The 20,386-nt window shown below is 47.4% G+C and overlaps 1 protein-coding gene across 4 annotated transcripts in view; it reads right to left on the bottom strand.

Moving 5' to 3' along the window:
- LOC147247168 (spectrin beta chain, non-erythrocytic 1) overlaps positions 1-20,386 on the bottom strand; it is a 92,454-nt gene that overhangs the window by 34,482 nt on the left and 37,586 nt on the right. For 2 of the 4 annotated variants that reach the window (XM_086181125.1, XM_086181126.1), the window contains exon 3: positions 2,657-2,808. In XM_086181125.1, coding sequence (XP_086037251.1) covers positions 2,657-2,808 — 152 coding nt within the window. Of the gene's footprint in view, positions 1-2,656; positions 2,809-15,721; positions 16,616-20,386 lie in introns of those variants that run through there. The other 2 variants (XM_086181123.1, XM_086181124.1) reach the window with 2 other exon arrangements.

Genomic DNA, 20,386 nt, shown 5'->3' with positions numbered 1-20,386 from the left:
CCCAGTCGCTCAAAGAGCCAGCAGGACGGACACAGAATAACTTGGAGGAAGTGACGCGAACATGAACAGCGTCTGTTCAAGAACCTCGGATCTGTCGAGAGCTGAACCTCTGAGCCACACCAACCGAGGGCTTTGGGGATAAAAATGGTGGGTAAACTCTAAAATTCCAGTTTTGTGAGAGAAGATGCAGGTTTGTGAGAAAATCTACACTGAAGCAGTTTTTAGTTCCTGCTGCAAAAGTGATTTTTGGGCTTTGGAACATGTAGATTGGTGGGGAGAACTCTGTGAACGGTTTAAAGTAAGTTGGTCGATTCTCACGGCGACAGATCCCTGACGGCGGCGTATAAGAGGAACAATCCGGGCTTATCAGAGGCAACAACAAGCTCTTTAAGGGGAGAGACATGATGCCCCCTGGGATCAGTTTGTGGCAGCAATGTATAACGTCAATGACTATGAGAACGGTTCTTGTTACTTTTTTTTTTTTTTGCCCTGCTAGTAGTTTAGAACCATAAACATCCGGAGCTCAGGTTTGCTCAAATGATCCTTGAATCTACCGAGGAGGAGACAGGCTGGAGAAGGCGGATGCACTTTCATCATCCAGCGAAAAGATCTTCAAAGAAAGTGAAGAGTTATCCCTGAGAAGCTCTGTTGGCGGAGCAGAACCATCCGTTGACTCTCAGATTCTTCTGCTGCTCCTGGAGGCGTTCTGGCCCCATTTAGACTCTGAAAGTTTCTCAATGACTCCTTTCACGACTCTCTCCACCCCCCACAGGGATTTCCTCCAGCCATTCTGCTCCACATTTTACTGTCTCTCCACTTCTTTTCTATATGTGACTCCTAACTTCTGTTTTTTTAAAATAATTCTCCTCTTCTCGCTCTCTCCCTCGTCTCCTCTTCCTCTCGCCGCCATCTGTCCTGACTGGCATCTAAACGCCATCAAAGTGCAAAAATTAAAAACGGTTAACTTGAGAAAAGTCCGGAGGAATCAAAGCATGAATGCGAATTTATGGCTGACGTTGTGAGGCTGTTTTGTCTCTCGGCGTGTGTTTGACAGGTTGTGAAAGGGCCGGATGGCAGCATAGAGGAGGAGGAAGAGTGTAAGAGAATGTGCAGAGACGCCATGAAGAGGAAAGAAAAAGAAAGAGGAGATTCTGGCTCGTACCACTGGAAGTCACAAGGCAGGCGGTGGGGGACTTTAGCTGAGACGTCTGAGTGAGTTAAATGTCCTCCAGTAAAGAGAGACAAAGAGCAGCGAGCCCGATGGTAATGTACCACTGTTACCATAGTAACAGCAGTAACTGAGGCTCTTTTCTGACCTGGCATTAGCATGTGTTCAGATTTAGCTTCTCCACTCTATATGCAAATAAAACTGTACTCTACTTTTCTGTTATTTTCAATGTGCAGCAGAGCAGCAATCCACTTCCTGTCCTGAAATCCAACCAAATCAAAGCAGCCGTGTTCAGTCGAAGAACTCCCACGGACCAGAAGCTAATGATCGCTCCAGTCTAGCATCATCATGCTTCCTAGCCATCACGTCCATCAACGTCATCAACGCTGTTTGTATTCAGCCCAAAATGGCAGCAGCACAGGTATCAGATTAGCACTGGAGATCCTCTCCTGGGTTCAGATCAGTTCATATGAGAGCTAGCAGAGTGCCGTGCACCTGGAACGTCATTTAACGTGAAATTTCTGGTTCTAAGAGAAGTTTCTCCAGTACTGAGAAATCCGAGCTAGCTTTTAGTACTTGAAAGCAGCACTACAAGCTAGGCCTGCTTTCAAGTCACCGCACAACACAATGATCCCAAAACCGTGCTTCAGCACACAGAGACACGGCTTAAACATGAGAGTTAACGCACCTCCATGTCTGTCCACGTCTCAGGAGGTACAGACGCTTCAATTAAAGCCAATTAAAAATTAAAATCCTCCATTGACCAGGTTGAAGCAGGCTAATTGCTAATAGAACCCACTTACGTCCTGCTGTCCTCCCAAAAAAGCATTTATCATTTTTGGGCTCCGTCAGTTCCTATGACCTGAATAATTAACACAATTTCCCCGCTCACAGGTCGACTGCTCCTGCTGCGGACAAATCGAACCAGACAGCAACACATCAGTAAAATAAATTAATCTGCTCCTGCAGCATCTCATGAGCTCGAATTAAATCTCAGGTTTTCTCCCTTCCCCCCACGCTAGCTGCCGCTGGGTGGACGGTTCAGGGTTGAAAGGCCAGTGAATGTGTTGCAGTTGCAGGTCAATGAGTGTGAGAATCACCACAGTGTTTCATCTTCAGAGACACAGAACAAACAGATAAGAGCGGGAGAGCAGAGACACCCAGCACCTGCTCTGCTACCTCGGCTTGTCGCTCTCGCATTGCAGCAACAAGAACTCACACAGTCTGGTTGGTGCAGACGGTGAGTTTTTCATCTGTGGTCAAAAATAAAACTACTACAGATAAATAAGCCACGCATTCGTCACACATGGACCTGCATGTGTTCACTTCAGCCAGTTTTATGGAGAATAAATGCCACAACTGGACAAAACCGAAGCCAGGTGCCTCTGCATCAGCTGAGGGAGGTTAGCTTTAGTGCGAGTTAAAAGTTAACCTTCCTTTCTCTGCTCCTCTTTCACAATAAAAGTACTAAGGGTGATGCAAACCCACCAGCCTTTCTCCTGACAGGACCTCCAGCAGCTTGATGAGCATGCGTCCATCCCTTAGGTCCATGTAGAGGTCGGTGATCCGGCAGGAAACCCTGGACAGGTGGGAGTTCACCCATTTGGTGAATGTCTTCTTCTGCACCGCCTCACGCTCATCTGGTGGAGAGACAGAACGGAAAATGATGTTGAGAGTAAATTACAGACATGGTTTTTTTTTGTGAACACGCTACCATGGCTTCTTGATTTCTACACCCACCTCGAACGTCTCACTACCTTTGTAGCTAACTTAGTGCCGTCTGTGTTAGCATCATCACTGCTAAGCTACGGGCAGCTTTTTCCTCACTGGGTCAGAGGTGACGCAGCAGCTCGGTATTCACCTCGCAACACAACACTGGTATTCATCCAGTAGCTTTATTTGTGAATTCTCAAAAAGCTGTATTGTAGCAACTTGTTTGTCTCTGCAACTTTGATTATTGGAAAGTTGTTGCCACTACACGTGAAATCTGCACAGCTGAGGCTGAACGTGTGACACTTGTCCTTGCTGGATGATTAAACACGCATGAGAAGGAAAGAAAAGGCGAGTGAGAGGACATGGAGTTCATGACATTGTGTTCAGAGCTCTGAGGGTAAAGTCGTCCATGCAGGTGTGTGTGTGTGTGTGTGTGTGTGTTTGTGTGTGTGTGTGTGTGTGCGTGAACGTGCTTCCTCTGTCAGAGATCTGCATCCCATCATCTCATTGTTCCTGGAGAGCACATCTGAGTGTTTGTGAGGGAGAGGTTTCCTGTGACCGAGCAGACTAAATCTCAATTACTAGATGAGCTGCACCTGCAGCCTGCAACACCGCTGTTTATATCAAACACACACACACACACACACACACACACACACACACCAAAGAAAAGCAGGTTCGTGTGGCTTTGTTTGCACTCTGGAGGGAAAGTGATAAGACTTACACGTGAGCGATCATCAAGATTTGTGACCTTGTGTGTGTGTGTGTGTGTGTGTGTGTGTGTGTGTGTGTGTGTGTGTGTGTCCCCATCCGTTTGCAGCGGAACAATAGCCACAGTGTTGCCTGGGCTTCAGCAATTTTATCACTGGGCACAAACACTGGGGAGGCGTTCAGATATCAAACTGGAGCTGCTGGAACTATGTGAGCAGGAGTAAGGACGTCTGCGAGCAGGAAACATTCACGACTGAAGACAGCGACGCTTTGTGTGATTCCATCTTCTGCTTCATGGTTTCAATTTATTACAAATGTTTATGATATAGAACTGAACAGAAACAGAAAGCGCGGTGTTCTCCGTTTCCTGGAAATGATGTTTAAAAGCAAAAATGTTGATTCTGACTGTGTCCTCAGAGTCGTCAAAGATTCATTGACGTTTTAACTGCACATAGACAAGCGCGGCAGTCGGTGATGTGTGTGCGTGTGAGTGTGTGTGTGTGTGTGTGTGTGTGTGTGTGTGGGGGGGGGGGGTGATAGCCCAGCAGACAAGAGAAGCGAATGAGGCCAGCAAGGAGGTTTAAATCCTTCCACCTGGTCCTGGGTCTGCCCTGAGGCCTCGTCCCACCTGGGCCTACTCGTCCATCCTACCATCTGTCTGTGTGTGTGTGTGTGTGTGTGTGTGTGTGTGTGTGTGTGTGTGTGTGTGCGTGCGCGTGTGTTGAGTTCTGTGTGTGTTGAGTTCTGTGTGTGTTGAGTTCTGTGTGTGTTGTCCGTTATCCAGGGTCAGAGTCTGAGAAGCTGTGTGTTGTGATAAGTGGAGCATCTTATCTCCATCTTCACGCTTCCTTTAATGAGTTACTGTGTGTGTGTGTGTGTGTGTGTGTGTGTGTGTGTGTGTCTGTGTGTGCGCGTGCGTTTGTGCTTGAACATCTGCGTTAGGTTCAAATGGAGTTTTTAATCATTGTTGTGAGGACATTTTTCCTTCAAAGGCAGTTTTAAGTCTTGTTTTAGGTTCAGGTGGGGGGGCTGTCAGTGGGGGTCCTCACAAACAGACGTAAACAGGTGAATGTTTGTGTCGGATTTCCTTTTCCTGGGCTGAAAAAAGAAGATGCAGGAAAAGGTGTTGACACACAGGAAAGTGTCTCGAATGCAGCATGTGTGTGTGTGTGTGTTATTGTTATATCGACTATTATTAATTTTCCAGGTTTTTGGAACATGGTTGACAGGTTTTAGAGAGAATTTTGGGGCGAAAGGTTTGTGACATTGATTCAGAATCACAGTCGGCTCTACTGGCCACGGACACGGACACTTCAACGCAGCTCTGAGAACAAATTACAGAAGGTACAGTTATACATGGACAACGACACACAGCCATTTGTGTCAACAGAAACACAAGTGTGTGTAAGGTGTGTGTGAAGGCAGGATGAGGTGGAGGCCTCAGAACGTCTGACTACTTTGCTTTGGACTCAGTGAAAAGTAAATCAACATCTCCTGATGGATAAACATGAAGAGAAGATTGGAGGTAACGATCAAAGTATTTATTTGAATTAATTATGATAACGAGAAACTGTAATTAGAAGCTCTGGTTATAAAAGCTTTGACGTTATTGATGATTTCAGGAGAGGTTATTAAAGGTAAGCGTTAGCATCGAGCTAAATAAATAGATCTGACCTGCTAAAGCTCTGCCACACACACACACACACACACACACACACACACACACACACACACACACACAGCTAAGCAAAACCCAATGTCAATGGCTTCAATTACCTCTGCTGCCTATAAAGATACTGCTGAATCCACAATGTGTGAGCAAAAGAAAGAGTAGACAGGGTTGTATTGATAGGGTTTCTACATAGGTCAATAACACACACACACACACACACACACACACACACACACACACACACACACACACACGAGGATGACCTTAACTTGAGCCTGAGTAAACGAAATACACACACACACACACACACACACACACACAGGGCATGGGTGTGGCCTTGTTAGTCTCCATGGGAACAATAGGATAAATAATAAATCAATGAGCAAAACACACACACACACACACACACACACACACACACAAGGATGAGGAATGTACAGCCTGAGCATCATGTGAGGTGCATCGCTGTTTGTCTTGTGTGAATGCAACTCCCTCATTAATCACTTACACACACACACACACACACACAAACACAGAGAACAATTGTAATGCATCATGGGAAGTCAAGGCCCTGATATGACAAGAATTCATAACAGAGCTTTTTCCCCACACACACACACACACACACACACACACACACACACACACACGCGCGCGCGCGCACACACACCTAAGCACCCCCCCCCTCCCCCGGGCGTTTCTGTCCTGAACTAACCCTGCAGACAGACCCGCACCCCCACCCCCACCCTCAGCCGGGTCCACCCAAAGCAGCTCCACCAATCCGCTTCTTTCACTTATTGATTAGGTGAAGGTCAGGACGTCCCATCATCACAAGACAGGATGGTCTGCCTGAGAGGTTCAGCTCGGGGCAGAAAATCCCCAAAGGAACAGCAGACAATGAAAAGGACACACACAAAGAACCTAATCTGACCCCAAACCCAAGCCGTCACCCCCAACCGTCGTTCAAACTTGTGGGTCCAGGATGAAACTGGAAGTCGTTTCAGCTGAAACATTCTAATTCTCATAGAACTCCTCAGTTCACCCGAATAATTAAGGTGCAGGTTCCATCGTCCCCCCCCCCCACACACACACACGCAGTCGCACACAGATCCCAGAGAGATTTTAGAATCTACAGAAGCCGGACAAAGACGTTCAATTCAAACCGGGGCCGTTACCATGGAGACACATCTCTTGAGTCAGCTTCAGGGGTCAGAGGGTCGACTCTTGGGCGCAGTAGTAAACATGTAGCCTGCATCAATTTACACCAGCGTCGACTTCTTTTGTTCCAGGAAGAGGCGCTTACACGTAGAAACACATGACGAAGTCTTTTATTTCACATGGACGATGATTGTTTCGTTTTGTTGTTTTTTTTTAAATACTATGACTCATGAAAAAACTACAACGAAACAATGAGCCAAGATGAAAAAACGAAACTGTCGCTCGGTGTTTATGATGAGAAGCTGTGAGGACATGAAAGGGTCAATAAAACACCTTTTATTCATTTATGAGGGCGTATTTACGGGCCTTAGGTGCTACCTTAGCGTTTTATGCCAGTTACCGGAGACGAAACGCTCATCGCTGGAGGTCGAAAACTGCGCGAGCCCTTTGTCTTCCTACGCAGGTCAGGAGTGCGTCAGAGGACGAGAGGCGCGGGTCATAACGGGCGCCGTGCTCAGGCAGACCTGGCTCACGTCCCGCCTGAGGTGTCATCAACCCCACGAACTCACCGAGGATCCTTCTGAAGGGGAACCGGGCAGGAATGTATACATTACACTCATGATGCTCGCTGGATGAATCGTACGATCGTATTGAGGTTGTGCTGCTAACCGATTCCTCCACCTTCGACACCCCCAGGCTGCTCGCATCAGAGTACTCGGGATACAAGTTACAGCTAAAAAAGCATCCCAACACATCGGTTTTGCAGTAAGAGATTCACGACATTCCAGTTTCTCCCAGGACTGTCAGGAGAAGATCCAGTCGGACCGCAAATGAATTCAAAAGAAGGAACTGGAACAACTGGGCGGATCTAAAACTTCCTGATGAAGAGCACAGGAGAGCGGCTGAGGCGACAGGGACTGAGGTTCATCATTTATTCAACACCCGTTTCTCCTCTTCCTCCGATTGTTTCCTCTCAGCTTTATTTTATGTACAAATGTAAATGCGTGGAAAAAAAAAAATTCAGGGTGGCAACGCACCGATTCTAACAAGTTACCTTTGTATCAGAGGGAACTTTAGGAGTTCAGAAAAAGCTCGTCCTTGTTTTGGTGGAGCTGTTGTACTTGCTTTAACACCAGGACAAATTAAAGCCTGGACTAAGACTTGAGTCGGTCTAGAATTTCTCCAACTGAGACTCCGGAAACAGAAACACCCTCAACACCAAAATGTCCTCGTCTGAGCACGAGTGCCAGAGGACGACTGAACATATCGGACATCTGTTTCCACTCACACACACACGCACACACACACAGAGCTCTGTTCAGTCTCCCATGTCTGTAGCATGTTTTAAACCCTGAGTCACTCAATGTGGATCGCATGACCTTAAGCAAACACACGCACACACGCACGCACGCACGCACACACACACACACACACACACACACACGTAACCTTATGAAAATACACACTTTCACTTCTGTAATTCCAGGATTCTAGCATTCCTGGTCTCCCGCAGGAGAGGCTGGGAGGCCAAATACTACCCGTATTGAGAATGAGTGTGAGAGTGCGCATGTGTGTGTGTGTGTGTGTGTGTGTGTGTGTGTGTATTCCTCTTGTCTATTTCAAACACACAGAGCTGAGGCAGCGCTGACGGGTCGTCTACCCTCAGATAATCAGATGGGGTGACGGAGTGCAACGCCCTCGGTAAAAAAGTGATGAGCAGGAATTCAAATAGAAACTGTGTGAAGCGTGTGAGTAAACAAATAAAAACTAAGCGAGCGTCAGGAGGACACGGGCCGGTCCTCCCAACCAATCACAGCCCGCAGCACTGAGCCCGTGTGAGAGCCAGCCAATGAGAGTGAGCCGTGTTCAGGGCGTAATAAGAGAGTGGGTGTGAAAGGGAGGCAGTGTGTGAGTGTGGCAGCTTATTCCCGGAGGAGCCAGTCAGCCAGAGTCAGGAACAGAGGCCTATTGAGGGCCGTCTGCTCAGCACACTGACCGACTGATTATCAGACTGCTACACTGACTGATCCCACATGTCCTGCTCGTCACGTCCAGCCTCAGCCGCTGACGACCGCCCTGGGTCTTGTCCAGGTCTGCAGTGAGACTCAACAAGATCTCTGCCTCAACTACAGGCCCTGAATGCAACTGCATCTCAGAGAACCCCAGCTTGATAAATCCACCGAGTGCTGGGCCATGAATCCACCTCCAGGACAGCTGAGACAATTTATCACACCTTCTAGGCTGAAATCAGAATCTGACGTCTGCCAGTGATGAAGCAAAGCAGCACATGTCACCGTATCAATATGGTTTCCAACATAAATGTGAATAATGACACAAGAATGATGATGATTCTTCTGTTTACGCATTTTTACATCCTGAAAGATATTTAAAACCTCTCCCTGTCACTTTCTCATCATCGTTACTGTGGTTAACGCGATCCCTGTGACAGTTATTTGTAATTTAGATAAAAGTCTGAAATAACCGTGAAACCGAGTCGTGGTCGTGTCGTTCAGTCCTAAGAACTTCCGAGCAAAAGCGACATGGAAGAGCAAGGAAGAGCTCTTCACACCTTTTATGGACACACACACACACACACACACACACACACACCATTACAAAACTCAACCTAGACAACAGATAAGATCAGTCCAACGGGTCTCACTCCAGCTCGCCTCTACCGCCTCCATGACATGACTTAAGTGTGCAAAAAAGGAAAAACAAAACAAAACAAAAAAACCAAAACCCAACCAACAGTTCCAGAGTTGTGAGGAGTTTTTGTGCGGCTGTGTGTGTGTGTGTGTGTGTGTGTGTGTGTGTGTCTGTGGCCTGCTGTTCCCTTCACAGCCTGACAGTTAAATGAAGACCCCATGCCTCCGTCCTTCCGCTTTCTTTCCCTTCGTACGTCCCCACTGAACTCATCCACACACAAACAGGCTTTTCAGCTTCACGGACGAGAGAGAAACCAGAGCTGATTCACAGGGCCGGATCCTCTCCCGGCTGATCCCCACACTTCTTTTGTGGGGGTGGGGGAACAGGTAAAATCGGATCCCTTCTTTACATGCTTTAAAGGTGCTTCTGTAACAGCTGCTCTCCATTAAACAGCCTCTGCTGCGGCAGTGAGTGAGAACAGTTTGGAAGTGTAAAAAAGAAAAAAATTAGCAGAAGTGAAGGAAGTTGGAGATTCTCTCAGGTTTGGCGCTGATTAGCGTTAGCGAGCGCCAGGTGACACGTTTATCAGGAAGAATCAACGACGTGCGGCCGAGAAGATCGACGTGAATACTTGGAATATCCTGATTGTCTCTATCTCACTTATTTCTGTGAATTACTAACATTCCGTTTTGATAAATTAAGATGATGAACTTTTTTTTTTTTTTAATGGAGACCTTCGGTATTTGGATACATTTCTAAATCAACAGTGAGGTAAACACCTCCTCAGCTGATGACGCCTCATTACAGTCACAGTGCTAACTTCACCGCCGTGTCAGCGGCGTCCTGCTGGATGAGTGAAATTCCTCATCAGTGACTTAATAAACATGGGTGTGTGTGTGTGTGTGTGTGTGTCACTGTCAAGCTAATGAAACATTGTTAGAGTGCCAGAGAAACACAAACACACAGAGGTAACCAGGAACTCTCCTCATGGTCGCAGAGCTCCTCACCTCGGCTCACGCCTCCAAAAAAAAGATCCACAACAAGAGATGAGATCATCATTCATAGAAAAGATCCCTGTCGATATGGATCTTATCATGAGGGTTTCTGTTGTTTAATCAACAAAACTGCACCAGACGTGCGCACGCACACACACACACACACACACACAAACACACACACGAGCGTATTTTCAACATTCTGACGTTTCACCATGTCCTGGCTCAGAATGCCCCGCCCCCTCTCTGCTGTTGTGAGCATGCTCAGTGAGGCGTCCCCATCAAAGAGCTCTTTCATGCTGAAAAACTGTGCATGGAATGAGACGTGATTACACACACACACACACACACACACACACACACACACGGTGGTTTCCCTGTTCTTCCTCAGACTGTCACACACGCGCTCCTTCCTCAACCACTTCTTCATGTCACCTTCAGCTCTAAACAATAACGCCATTCTCCGTGCGTCTCTCCCGCCGTGGAAGTCACACCCGCCGGCTGCACCTTCACTACACGTCTGAATCTGGAGCTTCACCAGAATCTTTCGTCCATGCGCATCAAAGAAATGCAAGCCTAGCAGCAGATGTACGTCTCATATGTCTGTGTTTTTCGATCACATGAAAGAATGTTCTTTTTGATGTATAACAGGACCCGAGAAACTCAGAATTGTTGCTGAAATATTTAGTTTTTGAACGACGGTCTTGTGGACGGTGTTGGTTGATGCCTTGGAGGGTCATGGAACCCCTGCGGAGTGATGACTCGTTCCCTGATCAGAATTTGATCCATTTGGTCTGATAACATTTGGAAAGTCGAGAAGAGCCACTGGGTTTAATTATTTACTCACATTAAAGCTAGCAGACGGCTAACAGGAAGTGGCTAGTCCCCGGTTTCGGTGCGCATCCTTCCTCGAGAGCAGGAATGTTCCCCAAGCCACGAACCCGAAAGAGAGATTTACCTGCCCGCGGGGAGTTTTCCGAGCCTTGCGTGAGCTATTGAGAGCTTGAATGTCAGCGACGTTGCACTGTAGCCTTCATGAACGGATGCGCAACAACTGTTCTCTGCTCTCCGGTGTTTGACACTCAGAATAATCGCTAATCCCTGCAGGGAACCGATCAGGAATCACATCACGCACTTCCACAAACGCCGGCGCTGAAGAATATGAATTTGAGAAGACGATGAGCCAATTTCACCAAAGACAGAGAACCTCAGGAAGCCATGAAACAGATTTATGGACCCGGAGGTGTGACTTCATGTCAGCGTGGAGGGAACAGAGACACAGTCACTTAAAGACTGTATTTCATTCTGGTTCTTGTAACAATTCCGGCTCTGGAATATTGCCTGTTGTTATTGACTGTACCACCTCTGATTAATCAGCATGAAGCGGCCGTGTGAGCTTCCCAGCGAAGGTGAGAAACGTTTGGACACTTGATGCATTTTCAGGTCGCTTTGTTTTATGATACCAAAGACATTAAAAACATAGGATTAACGGTTCCAATCCCACACTCGTGGGTGAATTCTTAATCATGGAGCATCAAAGCGTCTCTCCTTCCCTTTGTGTGTGAGTTTTATTAGGACCAGACGTCTGAAGTGTTGCTTTAATTCCACTAAGAGGAAGGTCGGAGGGAGGGACGATGGGGGCAACGACAGACGCCCTGCAGAAGCTCATGAAACATTGATGAGGTGGAGGAGGAGAAGAAAGAGGAGAAGGGAAGGGCGGCGGCAGGAGGACCAGCCACCGGTGGACAGACAGACACTCAGAAACGCATCATCAACAGGAATACAATCACACAATGTGGTTTGGATGTTTTCATGCTTTCCAGATCTTGTTAGACACACCCCTCGCTTCAATTAATCCTCCCCCACCCCTCTCTCTCTCTCTCTCACACACACACAGACACACACACACACACACACACTGCTCAGAGACTCCCAAAATGTCCTCTGATTGGCTGGCTCCAGAACAACAGCACACGAGAGGGGAATGATGGGAAAACAGAGGTATGATGGTGGCGTTTCCTTTGTGTGCCCATGTGAGTCGATCTAAAAAGAGGCGGAGCTAATTTCACAGATTGACAGTCTCTTCTGTCACACGCTGTCTGTTTAACTCATCCAATTATTTCTCACAAACGTGACATCAAAACTAATAGGCAGGTTCTCCAGGGGCATTTCTCCGGGGATCAATCAGCCTAAACTCAAATCTCCCATCAGCCTTTTCACCCGATCATTTGATGACTCGTTTCCCTCCATAATTGCTTCAACTCTAACCGGGGCGGGTCGCTCAATAGCCGCTTTAACCGAGAGGAAGTGCTGCTCGTCAGCTCTCTTCAGGCTCCTCGTGTCTGAGGCTCTTAGCAGTGCAATAATCACGGATCCCTTCAATATTCATCAGGCCTCTGGGAATGAATGAATTAATGAGTGAATGAATGAATGAATGAGGGCGCCGGTCTGAAGCAGCCCAGACACGTGGGGTGATGCATGGATTTACATCCTCTCAGACGTGGCTCACCTGTGTGACGGTGGTCACAGAGGTTGGAGGGAGGCTCAAACACAATCCAGGGCAGCAGGGAACTCTACTACAATACTGCAAAAAGTACTTTCAACGTGTCTTGTCAGTTCCAAATGTAAACGTTAATGTGCTGCTTCCACACCTCCTGTGTTCAGCTTCTTAACTCCTCGGGTTCTGAGCGCAATGCAGCTTCCAGCTAGAAGTCAACTCAGCCAGTGAACGGTTCTTAAATCCGCTTTCACGAGGGTCTGCACAAACACCCAGGACATGAACAAGTCATGTACCACGAGAGGGAACCCGTCCATCCGTGCAGTAAAAAAGGTGCGAGGTGTAAAAACAGTTTGTAGTATTTCACTTCCCACAAAAAGAAGAAAGCTGCAATAAACAGAACTTACTGGGAAAGAGCACAACACAGCCGCTTTGATTCTGGAGTGGAGGTTCTTCTAGAGTCTGTTCGGGAAGTTAAAAATCCCCAACGACACGCAGGGAGTGTGTGAGAGTGTGTTCTGTTCATCAAACGCCAACCACCTGACTTCCTGGCGCTCGGCGACTTTTATAGAAGAGCAGCATATCAGAAGGCTTCTGGGCATCGGCACGTCGATGAGGTGGCCGGCTCCATTAGCCTTCAGCTAAAATCAGCCTTCCGAGCATCAGATATTCACGTGTTTCTCCTCCAGAGGCCGAAGCACGTTTTGTAGAGCAAGAATATCAGTTGACAAGTCTGTGAAAGCTTCTTTCTTGCATTAGTAATCGTTCCAGAGAGAGAACTCTAAGGACACGAGTTGGGGAACATCAGGAATTTAATGTCAATGTGAGGGGGGGAAAAAATGGATTCAGCAACTAAAATAATGTCATCAAGTCCAAAACCTTTCCCACCAACGGCATTTATAAAGAAAGAAGCTGCAAAAATAATAATTATGAATTCATAAGTTAAAAACGTAAAACTCTGCACTGCTCAGCAAAACTGCGAGGCAATGATTGACTCAGCGGAGTCACAGGACAAAAACCTGCAAATATTTGGCTGAGCTGCAGGATGTGGAGAAACCTGTCAATATGCATAGTTTATAATAGTCGATAGTTTAATGAGTCAATATGTAATTTTCCAGTATCGGGAACATTTATGGAGAGTTAAAAAAAAAAAGGGTTTGTATGTATTTATTCCACTTCTTTCCAAATTTTTATAAAGAAGATTGACAGATTTCCTCTCAAGGAAAGAGTCACCCTTCATGTTTCCTCCCGATTTTGAGAAACAGAGATTTTGATGAGGTTCCATGATTAGAAACAAATCTGGTCAAGTTCTTTACAGTAATACAACAAAGGAAATTCAGCCAAATGAACTCTGACCTGTTTAGGTTGCTTAACTTAGGCTGTTTTTCATTGCCACATTCATCTTCAAGATGAGGACATAGTTCCTGCGGCGCCGTGTTTTCATTGGTGCGTAAAAACCCGTCAGCAACTCGTGTCACAAGACTTCCAGGTTGCATCACAACAGCTTGACATCACATTTGGAGGTGCTACCATCACGTACAAACCCGCGGTCGCAGTTTATCGACTTAAGGATGAGAGCGCATGCCCCTGCTGCTACGTCACCATCGCCAGGCTGAGATGTGAATTAAACGCCACTGAGATAACCTTCGACCGCGGTAAAATCACGTCTCACATGATTCTGAACCACTGTGTGTGTGTGTGTGTGTGTGTGTGTGTGTGTGTGTGTGTGTGTGTGTGTAAGTTTTGTCAGCTGACAAACATTTAGAGCCACTAACTCAGACTGGATCAGATTTCACATCCCACCTGGAGCAACGGACACAGCACCCCCCCCCCCCCCGCACAGTTTCAACACAAGTCTGAAGGCTTCGTTCTCAATGAAGAAGGATCTACAGGAAGGCCGACCCCCCCCCCCGAGGGGGTCGTCACCAACAGGAAAAGCGCTCACTTGATACTTTCATGTTTCTGTCACAGATGGATGGCGGGACATTCCACAGCTTCTCCACACAAATCCAGGCTACGTCCTCATTCATCCTTTATCACCCAGCAAAACCATTCGGCCTTCCCTGTTTTTCCTTTGGCTTTCTGGTCTCTGAACTATTTATGATCTCATGAGTCACGACACCCATATTCAAAGAGTCGCAACTTTGTTGTGAAATACTTTCAGGAATGAATCAATCCCTGTTAATAAAACTAAGTGGAGCTCCGCGAGGCGGCCCACAGCCTCCTGACTGATTACAGGACTAATTGGCTTTGCAGGAAGGACTCCCAAACAATGTGGGTGTGGAGGAAGAGGAAGATAACACTCCGCATCATTCAGATGAAATTACCCAGCAGCCCCGGCGTAGCTGACCAGCTTCCTCTCTGACGTGACTGCCTGATTGTTGCAGGGTGGAGCTCTGGTCTGATACGGCCGGAGCTGCTGACTCATGCGGCCACGCCCCCCCCCCCCCCCATTTTACTTCATTGATACTTTGATTTCTGAGTTCGATCAACCTCAACCTCTAAGCTGCCGGCGCATCACCTTCTTGACTTGCTGTTTTCATGAAGTCAATTTCACTCCCAGTTATGTTGTTTTATTTATTTATTTTTTAGGATAAAGAAGCAGTTAAATCCTATCACAAAGTCAATAAATGAATGCAGATGAACAGCATGGCGGTCAAACCAAGCAATCTCTCAACCACCAGCTGAGATCCGACTCACCGATTGGAGACAAAACCAACAACAAGACCTGCTCCCAAAGCTAAACAAACGGCTCATTCGCTCGCAGCCCTGGTACTTATTGTCTGTTCAACAATTTTTACGTAACCTTGATTTGTGGTCGCAGCATGATAAAATAGGCGTGTTCTATTTTGATGCTGGCTTTAAAAAGACACAATAACTTGGTGGCCTTGTTTCCGCTGGCAGAGCTTCGCCGATGGAACAGCTGCTCTCATGTGAAGGCTCTGTGGTCCTGGACCTCCTGAGGCTGCTTCAGTGACATGAAGATCTTTCTATTTAACTCCCTCAAGGCCGCGTTTGGAAAAGAACATCAAACACACACTTCCAAGTGTGAGAAAGCAAATTAATCAACTGCAAGAAGAAGATATGGAACTTCTCCTGAGCCCAAGAGCAACAAACGAAATCTTCCCGGAGGCGAGTCCCATAGACATCCCTCTTACCTTGGAGCTGTTTGAACCTCCCCTCCAGCTGGTTGTAGTTGAAAGCAGCCTGTCCAGAGAACCCTGGACTAGGGCTGGGACCCCTGATGGGGCTGAGGCTAGGGCTGGGACCCCGGCCTGGGCTAGCACTGTGGGACGGGATGGGGCCCCCTGATGAAGGCGATAACGGACCAGCGTATTCCAAGGTAGGGGAGAGCGGGCCGGGTGAAAGGGGGCCGGGGAGAGCAGTGGTGGCACTTTGAAGCTCCATGATGAAACTCCAGAGAAGAAGGTGAAAGATTTAGAGGAGACGAGTCCACAGACACATCGAGGACAAGAGGAAGATACTCAGAAAGATTCAAGGAGCTCCAGTTTCAACAGAACAACATCCAGTTGAATAAACTTGCACCAGGATGAACTTCAGCAGCGTAGAACTTAAGGTGTGTTTCCAGGGGGGTTCTGGTGGGTCCAGTCGACAAACCCAGTCGCTTCCAGACAAACCAATGAGGTCTCAAGAGGTTTAAGGTCTCTGAAAAGAATTAAACCTGAGTTCCAGACAGAAATAATCCCAGATGGAGCGTCCACAGAGAGAAGACACGATTCAGTTCCTGAGAAGAACCTCGAGGCTGAGAGACGCTGAAGCCGACTCAATCTCGCCCTGACTCTCTCTCTCTGTGTCTCACCAGTGTGGAAGCAGGAATCGCTTGCTCAGCAGACGTACCGCGGTGAAGGCGGCGACAGCGGCATCATGCTTCTGTCTTCTCTCCACGCACCCATCTGCTCTGTTCAGACATCATACCTCAGCCTCCGTCAGCGCTCCATTCAACAACCATCCAGCGTGAAGAGCGGCGCAGCGAGGAGGCGGAATGGAGAGGGAGAGGAGGGAGAGATGGAGGGAGGAAGAGAATGAACGGTTTGTCCTCCGGTGTGCAGCAGCAGCTGCTCTAAGACACTGAAAACACCTTCAGACCAGGGAGAGTCGAGGGGGGGAGGGGCCGCCAGCAGGAGCGGCAACTCCTCCCAGCAGCCAATCACAACCTGGGCTTTCAGAGGTGATGTCATCGACTGGTTAGCATAAGAGGCAGGGTGGGAGGAGAGAGAGAGAGAGAGAGAGACGGCAAACACAGAGAGGGGGGGTGCCTGTTCACACTGAGGATGCAATTCGACTGAAGGAGAAAATAAATAAAAGCCATTTTCTGCGATTCTGAATCAGAATAATCTTCTCTAAACTCAGAAGGACCGCCACCACTGCAGAGCTGACCGACGCCTCAGGATGTGTCAGCGTTTATGCCGATTTTTTTATGGTGAATAGGTGAAAATATCAGTGTCAGACGTGCCGTAACTGTCAGGTTTGTAGGAGGTAACAAAAACAGAATATTTCAGACAAACTGCAAAAATATAATAAGCACTGAAGCAACGGCGCTTTGACAGGGCACCACCTTCAGCCTCGGTAATGATTCTTTTCATGATCAGTTGATCAATCAATCATCCACTTGATTCATTATGAATTTAATCTGTGAAAGTCTTGTGCAGCCTATTTTACATATAAATGAACGTCTGAGTGTAAATTGGATCCTGGTTATCAGCGTCAGATCAGCGGCTCTGAGGCTGCTGTCTGCTTCAACACTCCCACGCCAGCAGACTGACGGCGGCAGCGCTCCACGTTTCTGGTTGAGTACCACGGAGCAAGGAGAAACGTCCGGTTTGGCTCAAGCTGTCATCGTTCTGCTATAGAATGTGTATTACTGTACACCGATCGTTGTGGGCGGAGCTTAGACCGGGATGCAGGAACGATGCCCTACTGTACATCTTTAATAACAGTCACTGAAATGACCCCAACAGATGACTTTTATTCTACAACCCATCTTTATTGTGAAGGCGTTCTTGTTCCACGTCGTGAGGGAGACTTTGAGAAGTGCAGCATGCAAAAATGGGAGGGGCGGAAAACACTGACAGACACACTCAGCCAACGGCGAGCTTGCACCTGCAGCCGTAGACTAAACCGCTTCTGGCTTCACCTGCTAACGAGCTGCACGGCTAAGAGGAAAAGTCCTGACCAGGGAACGAATGTGAACGATGCAGCTGAAAATCTCAAGTTCCAGGACCAAAAGAATTCACAACAGGCAGAGGAGGTGTAGCATCTCGCTGCGCTCCGACACCGCGGAGAGGAAGCACGGCGGAGGAGTTTTTCTACGAGCTCGCCGCTCACAGCAGACATCCAAACATCCTGAGAATATCTGAACTCTAATATTAGTCTGTTGTGTGGATGTTCATCCTGTCAGAACCCTGCCAGCACTTCCTGTTTGATTCTGCTGCTGTCCATCAACACACACACACACACACACACACACACACACACACACACACACACACGGAAAGGTCTGTTTACACATGAACAATAACCAAGAAAGCAACAGCCCACGTAACCACAACTGCTATGTGGTTTGATGCAACACGATACACAACACTTGTGTGTACTCGATATTGGACCTTTGACCTCGATATCGAAAGGGTGACGACTCCACCCAGACTTTGTTTATCTTTTAGTCACAAACTGTTACACCGAGGTAGATTATTCACTGATAAAATGAGAGTAAAGGTCACTCACTCTCACACACACACACACACACACACACACACACACACCAAGAAAACCCAGAGCGTCCTCTTATCTGAGGGTCAGATGTATTAACATGCTGGCGATGGTTTTAGGTGTGTTTTTGTTGTTATAAAAATTCAAAATATGACATGCAAGAAGGAACTGAACCTGGACTGAATTCAGTTCGGCGACCAGACAAGTAGGTCCACGAGTTTGGAATATTCCGGTTCCTCCCTCATTCCCGCAGATCCATCTTAAATAATGAGAGTTATGCTGTAAAACCTCAGTTTTACCCTTTTTGTCATAGCTGTCATTCATCCATGATAAGTCCCGAGCCTCCAGACTCAGTGTGAAGAAAAGAAAAATGAAGTCAGCGGAGGTTAATTTATAATTTGGGATTATAATTTAACACTGACGACCTGCAGGACATGTTTTAAGGTTACAGAAATATTCTTCTTGGAATAATGGTTTCATAATCACACTACAAATCTAGATGACGACACCTACTGGAACGTGTTCGGCTCCAAACTCTCAATCCCGTTTCCCTGAAGCTGAGGCGGACCAAGAGAACCGTCCCCCCTCCAGACCACCAGCGTTACCAGCCACCATGGCTACAGAGGTCACAGGTCACAGCAAACACACCCCAGATGGACCAAACGTTTCCGCAGCTGACAGAAACTCTTCAGTAATCTGACAGCACATTCTTCCCGCCGGCTCTCCGCCTTCACGCTGGGTATCACGCCGCATTTCCTGCCATCATCTGGCTTCCTCGTGGCTCAGGCCCTCGGGGCGACCCGCACCATGAACCAAACGCACCATTCATCCAGCCAGAGCGGAGTCTGACCGCTGACATGAGAACTCCTCTGTCTGGGACGGGCCCCTCGCCAACACGAAACTCATCGAGAGTAGATTCCAGATGTTATTGATCGGTTTTATTCCTGCTTGGCTGCTAGTGTTCATTGTGAGTCCTGTCAAGGGGGCCATTGTCTGTTTACACTCAAACTCCTGAGACCCCTTTTAGGAAACTTGGTGGAGGAGAGTAGCGCAGCCCGATAGGGTTGGGTTGGTGGAGGGTGTAGCAGGGCGGAACCAGTGACATTTTAGATTTAAGAGGGCAAAGAAACTGAATTCAAACACTGGTGTGGGAGCAGGAATGGGGGCCCCTGTGGGGTCCAGGAAAACCAGTTGCCCCTTTGTGGAAGAATAACATAAAAACTTACTTTGGACTCGTTTCACTCCCAAAACCTGAGCTTCCCAAACTGTCCTCTAGGGGGTGCACAGCTCTGTTCACGCTGTCAAAAAAAAAAAAATACAGGCAAATATCTGGCTTTTATCTGCTTTCACTGGCGGGTCAGCAGACACAGATATTCATGGCGTCTGATTCATACTGATGCAAACGGCATTACCGCCCTCAAAGCCGCTTTTAAACTGGTTTCCTCTGACTTCTAAAACCTGAAGTCACAAAGTCCAGAGCTGCTCGTGTGCTCAGGGTTCAAACTTGTGACGCTCTAGTGATGAATTTCACACTGACGTTCTGCCTCGTTCTGCCGCACAAAGACATTCCTGTGAGGTCAGAGGACCGGCAACGACAGGCGGCCATGTTGGAGGGCAGAACAAGCATCGACCAGCGGCGTTTTCCTGGTTACTGCTGTCACATGACATCATCAGCCTCCAGTCAGACAAATTCCTCGTTTCTTCATTTATTTGTACTGACTTTTGTCTCAATGCACAGCTTTCTAACTGTGCATGCATCCTGTTTATGAAGTTTCCCTCCCCTGTATGTCGTCACACTCCCAACTTCCTTTCATGGGAAAAATAGATTCCATCTTATCCGGAATTTAGAAAAGAAATAAAAAGTAAAAAGCTGAAAACCAGAGCTGAAGCAACAAGAGAGAATGATACTTTCACTTTCTATGATGCTTTTACAACCACACACACCCACATTCCCCACATTCCACCATCTGGTCCTTGGAACAGGATGTGAGACATACACACACACACACACACACACACACACGTGTTTGTGTGCGCGAGGGTGTGTGTGTCACATGTACATTTCCTGCTTCTAAGTTTTGTAGAGCTGAACA

The sequence above is a fragment of the Aulostomus chinensis genome, chromosome 16 (genome assembly GCF_037954235.1).
Source record: "Aulostomus chinensis isolate RoL2024-O1b breed Wild chromosome 16, RoL_Achi_v1.0, whole genome shotgun sequence".
In the NCBI taxonomy this organism is placed as follows: Eukaryota; Metazoa; Chordata; class Actinopteri; order Syngnathiformes; family Aulostomidae; genus Aulostomus; species Aulostomus chinensis.
This window is presented reverse-complemented; position numbering and strand designations above follow the sequence as displayed.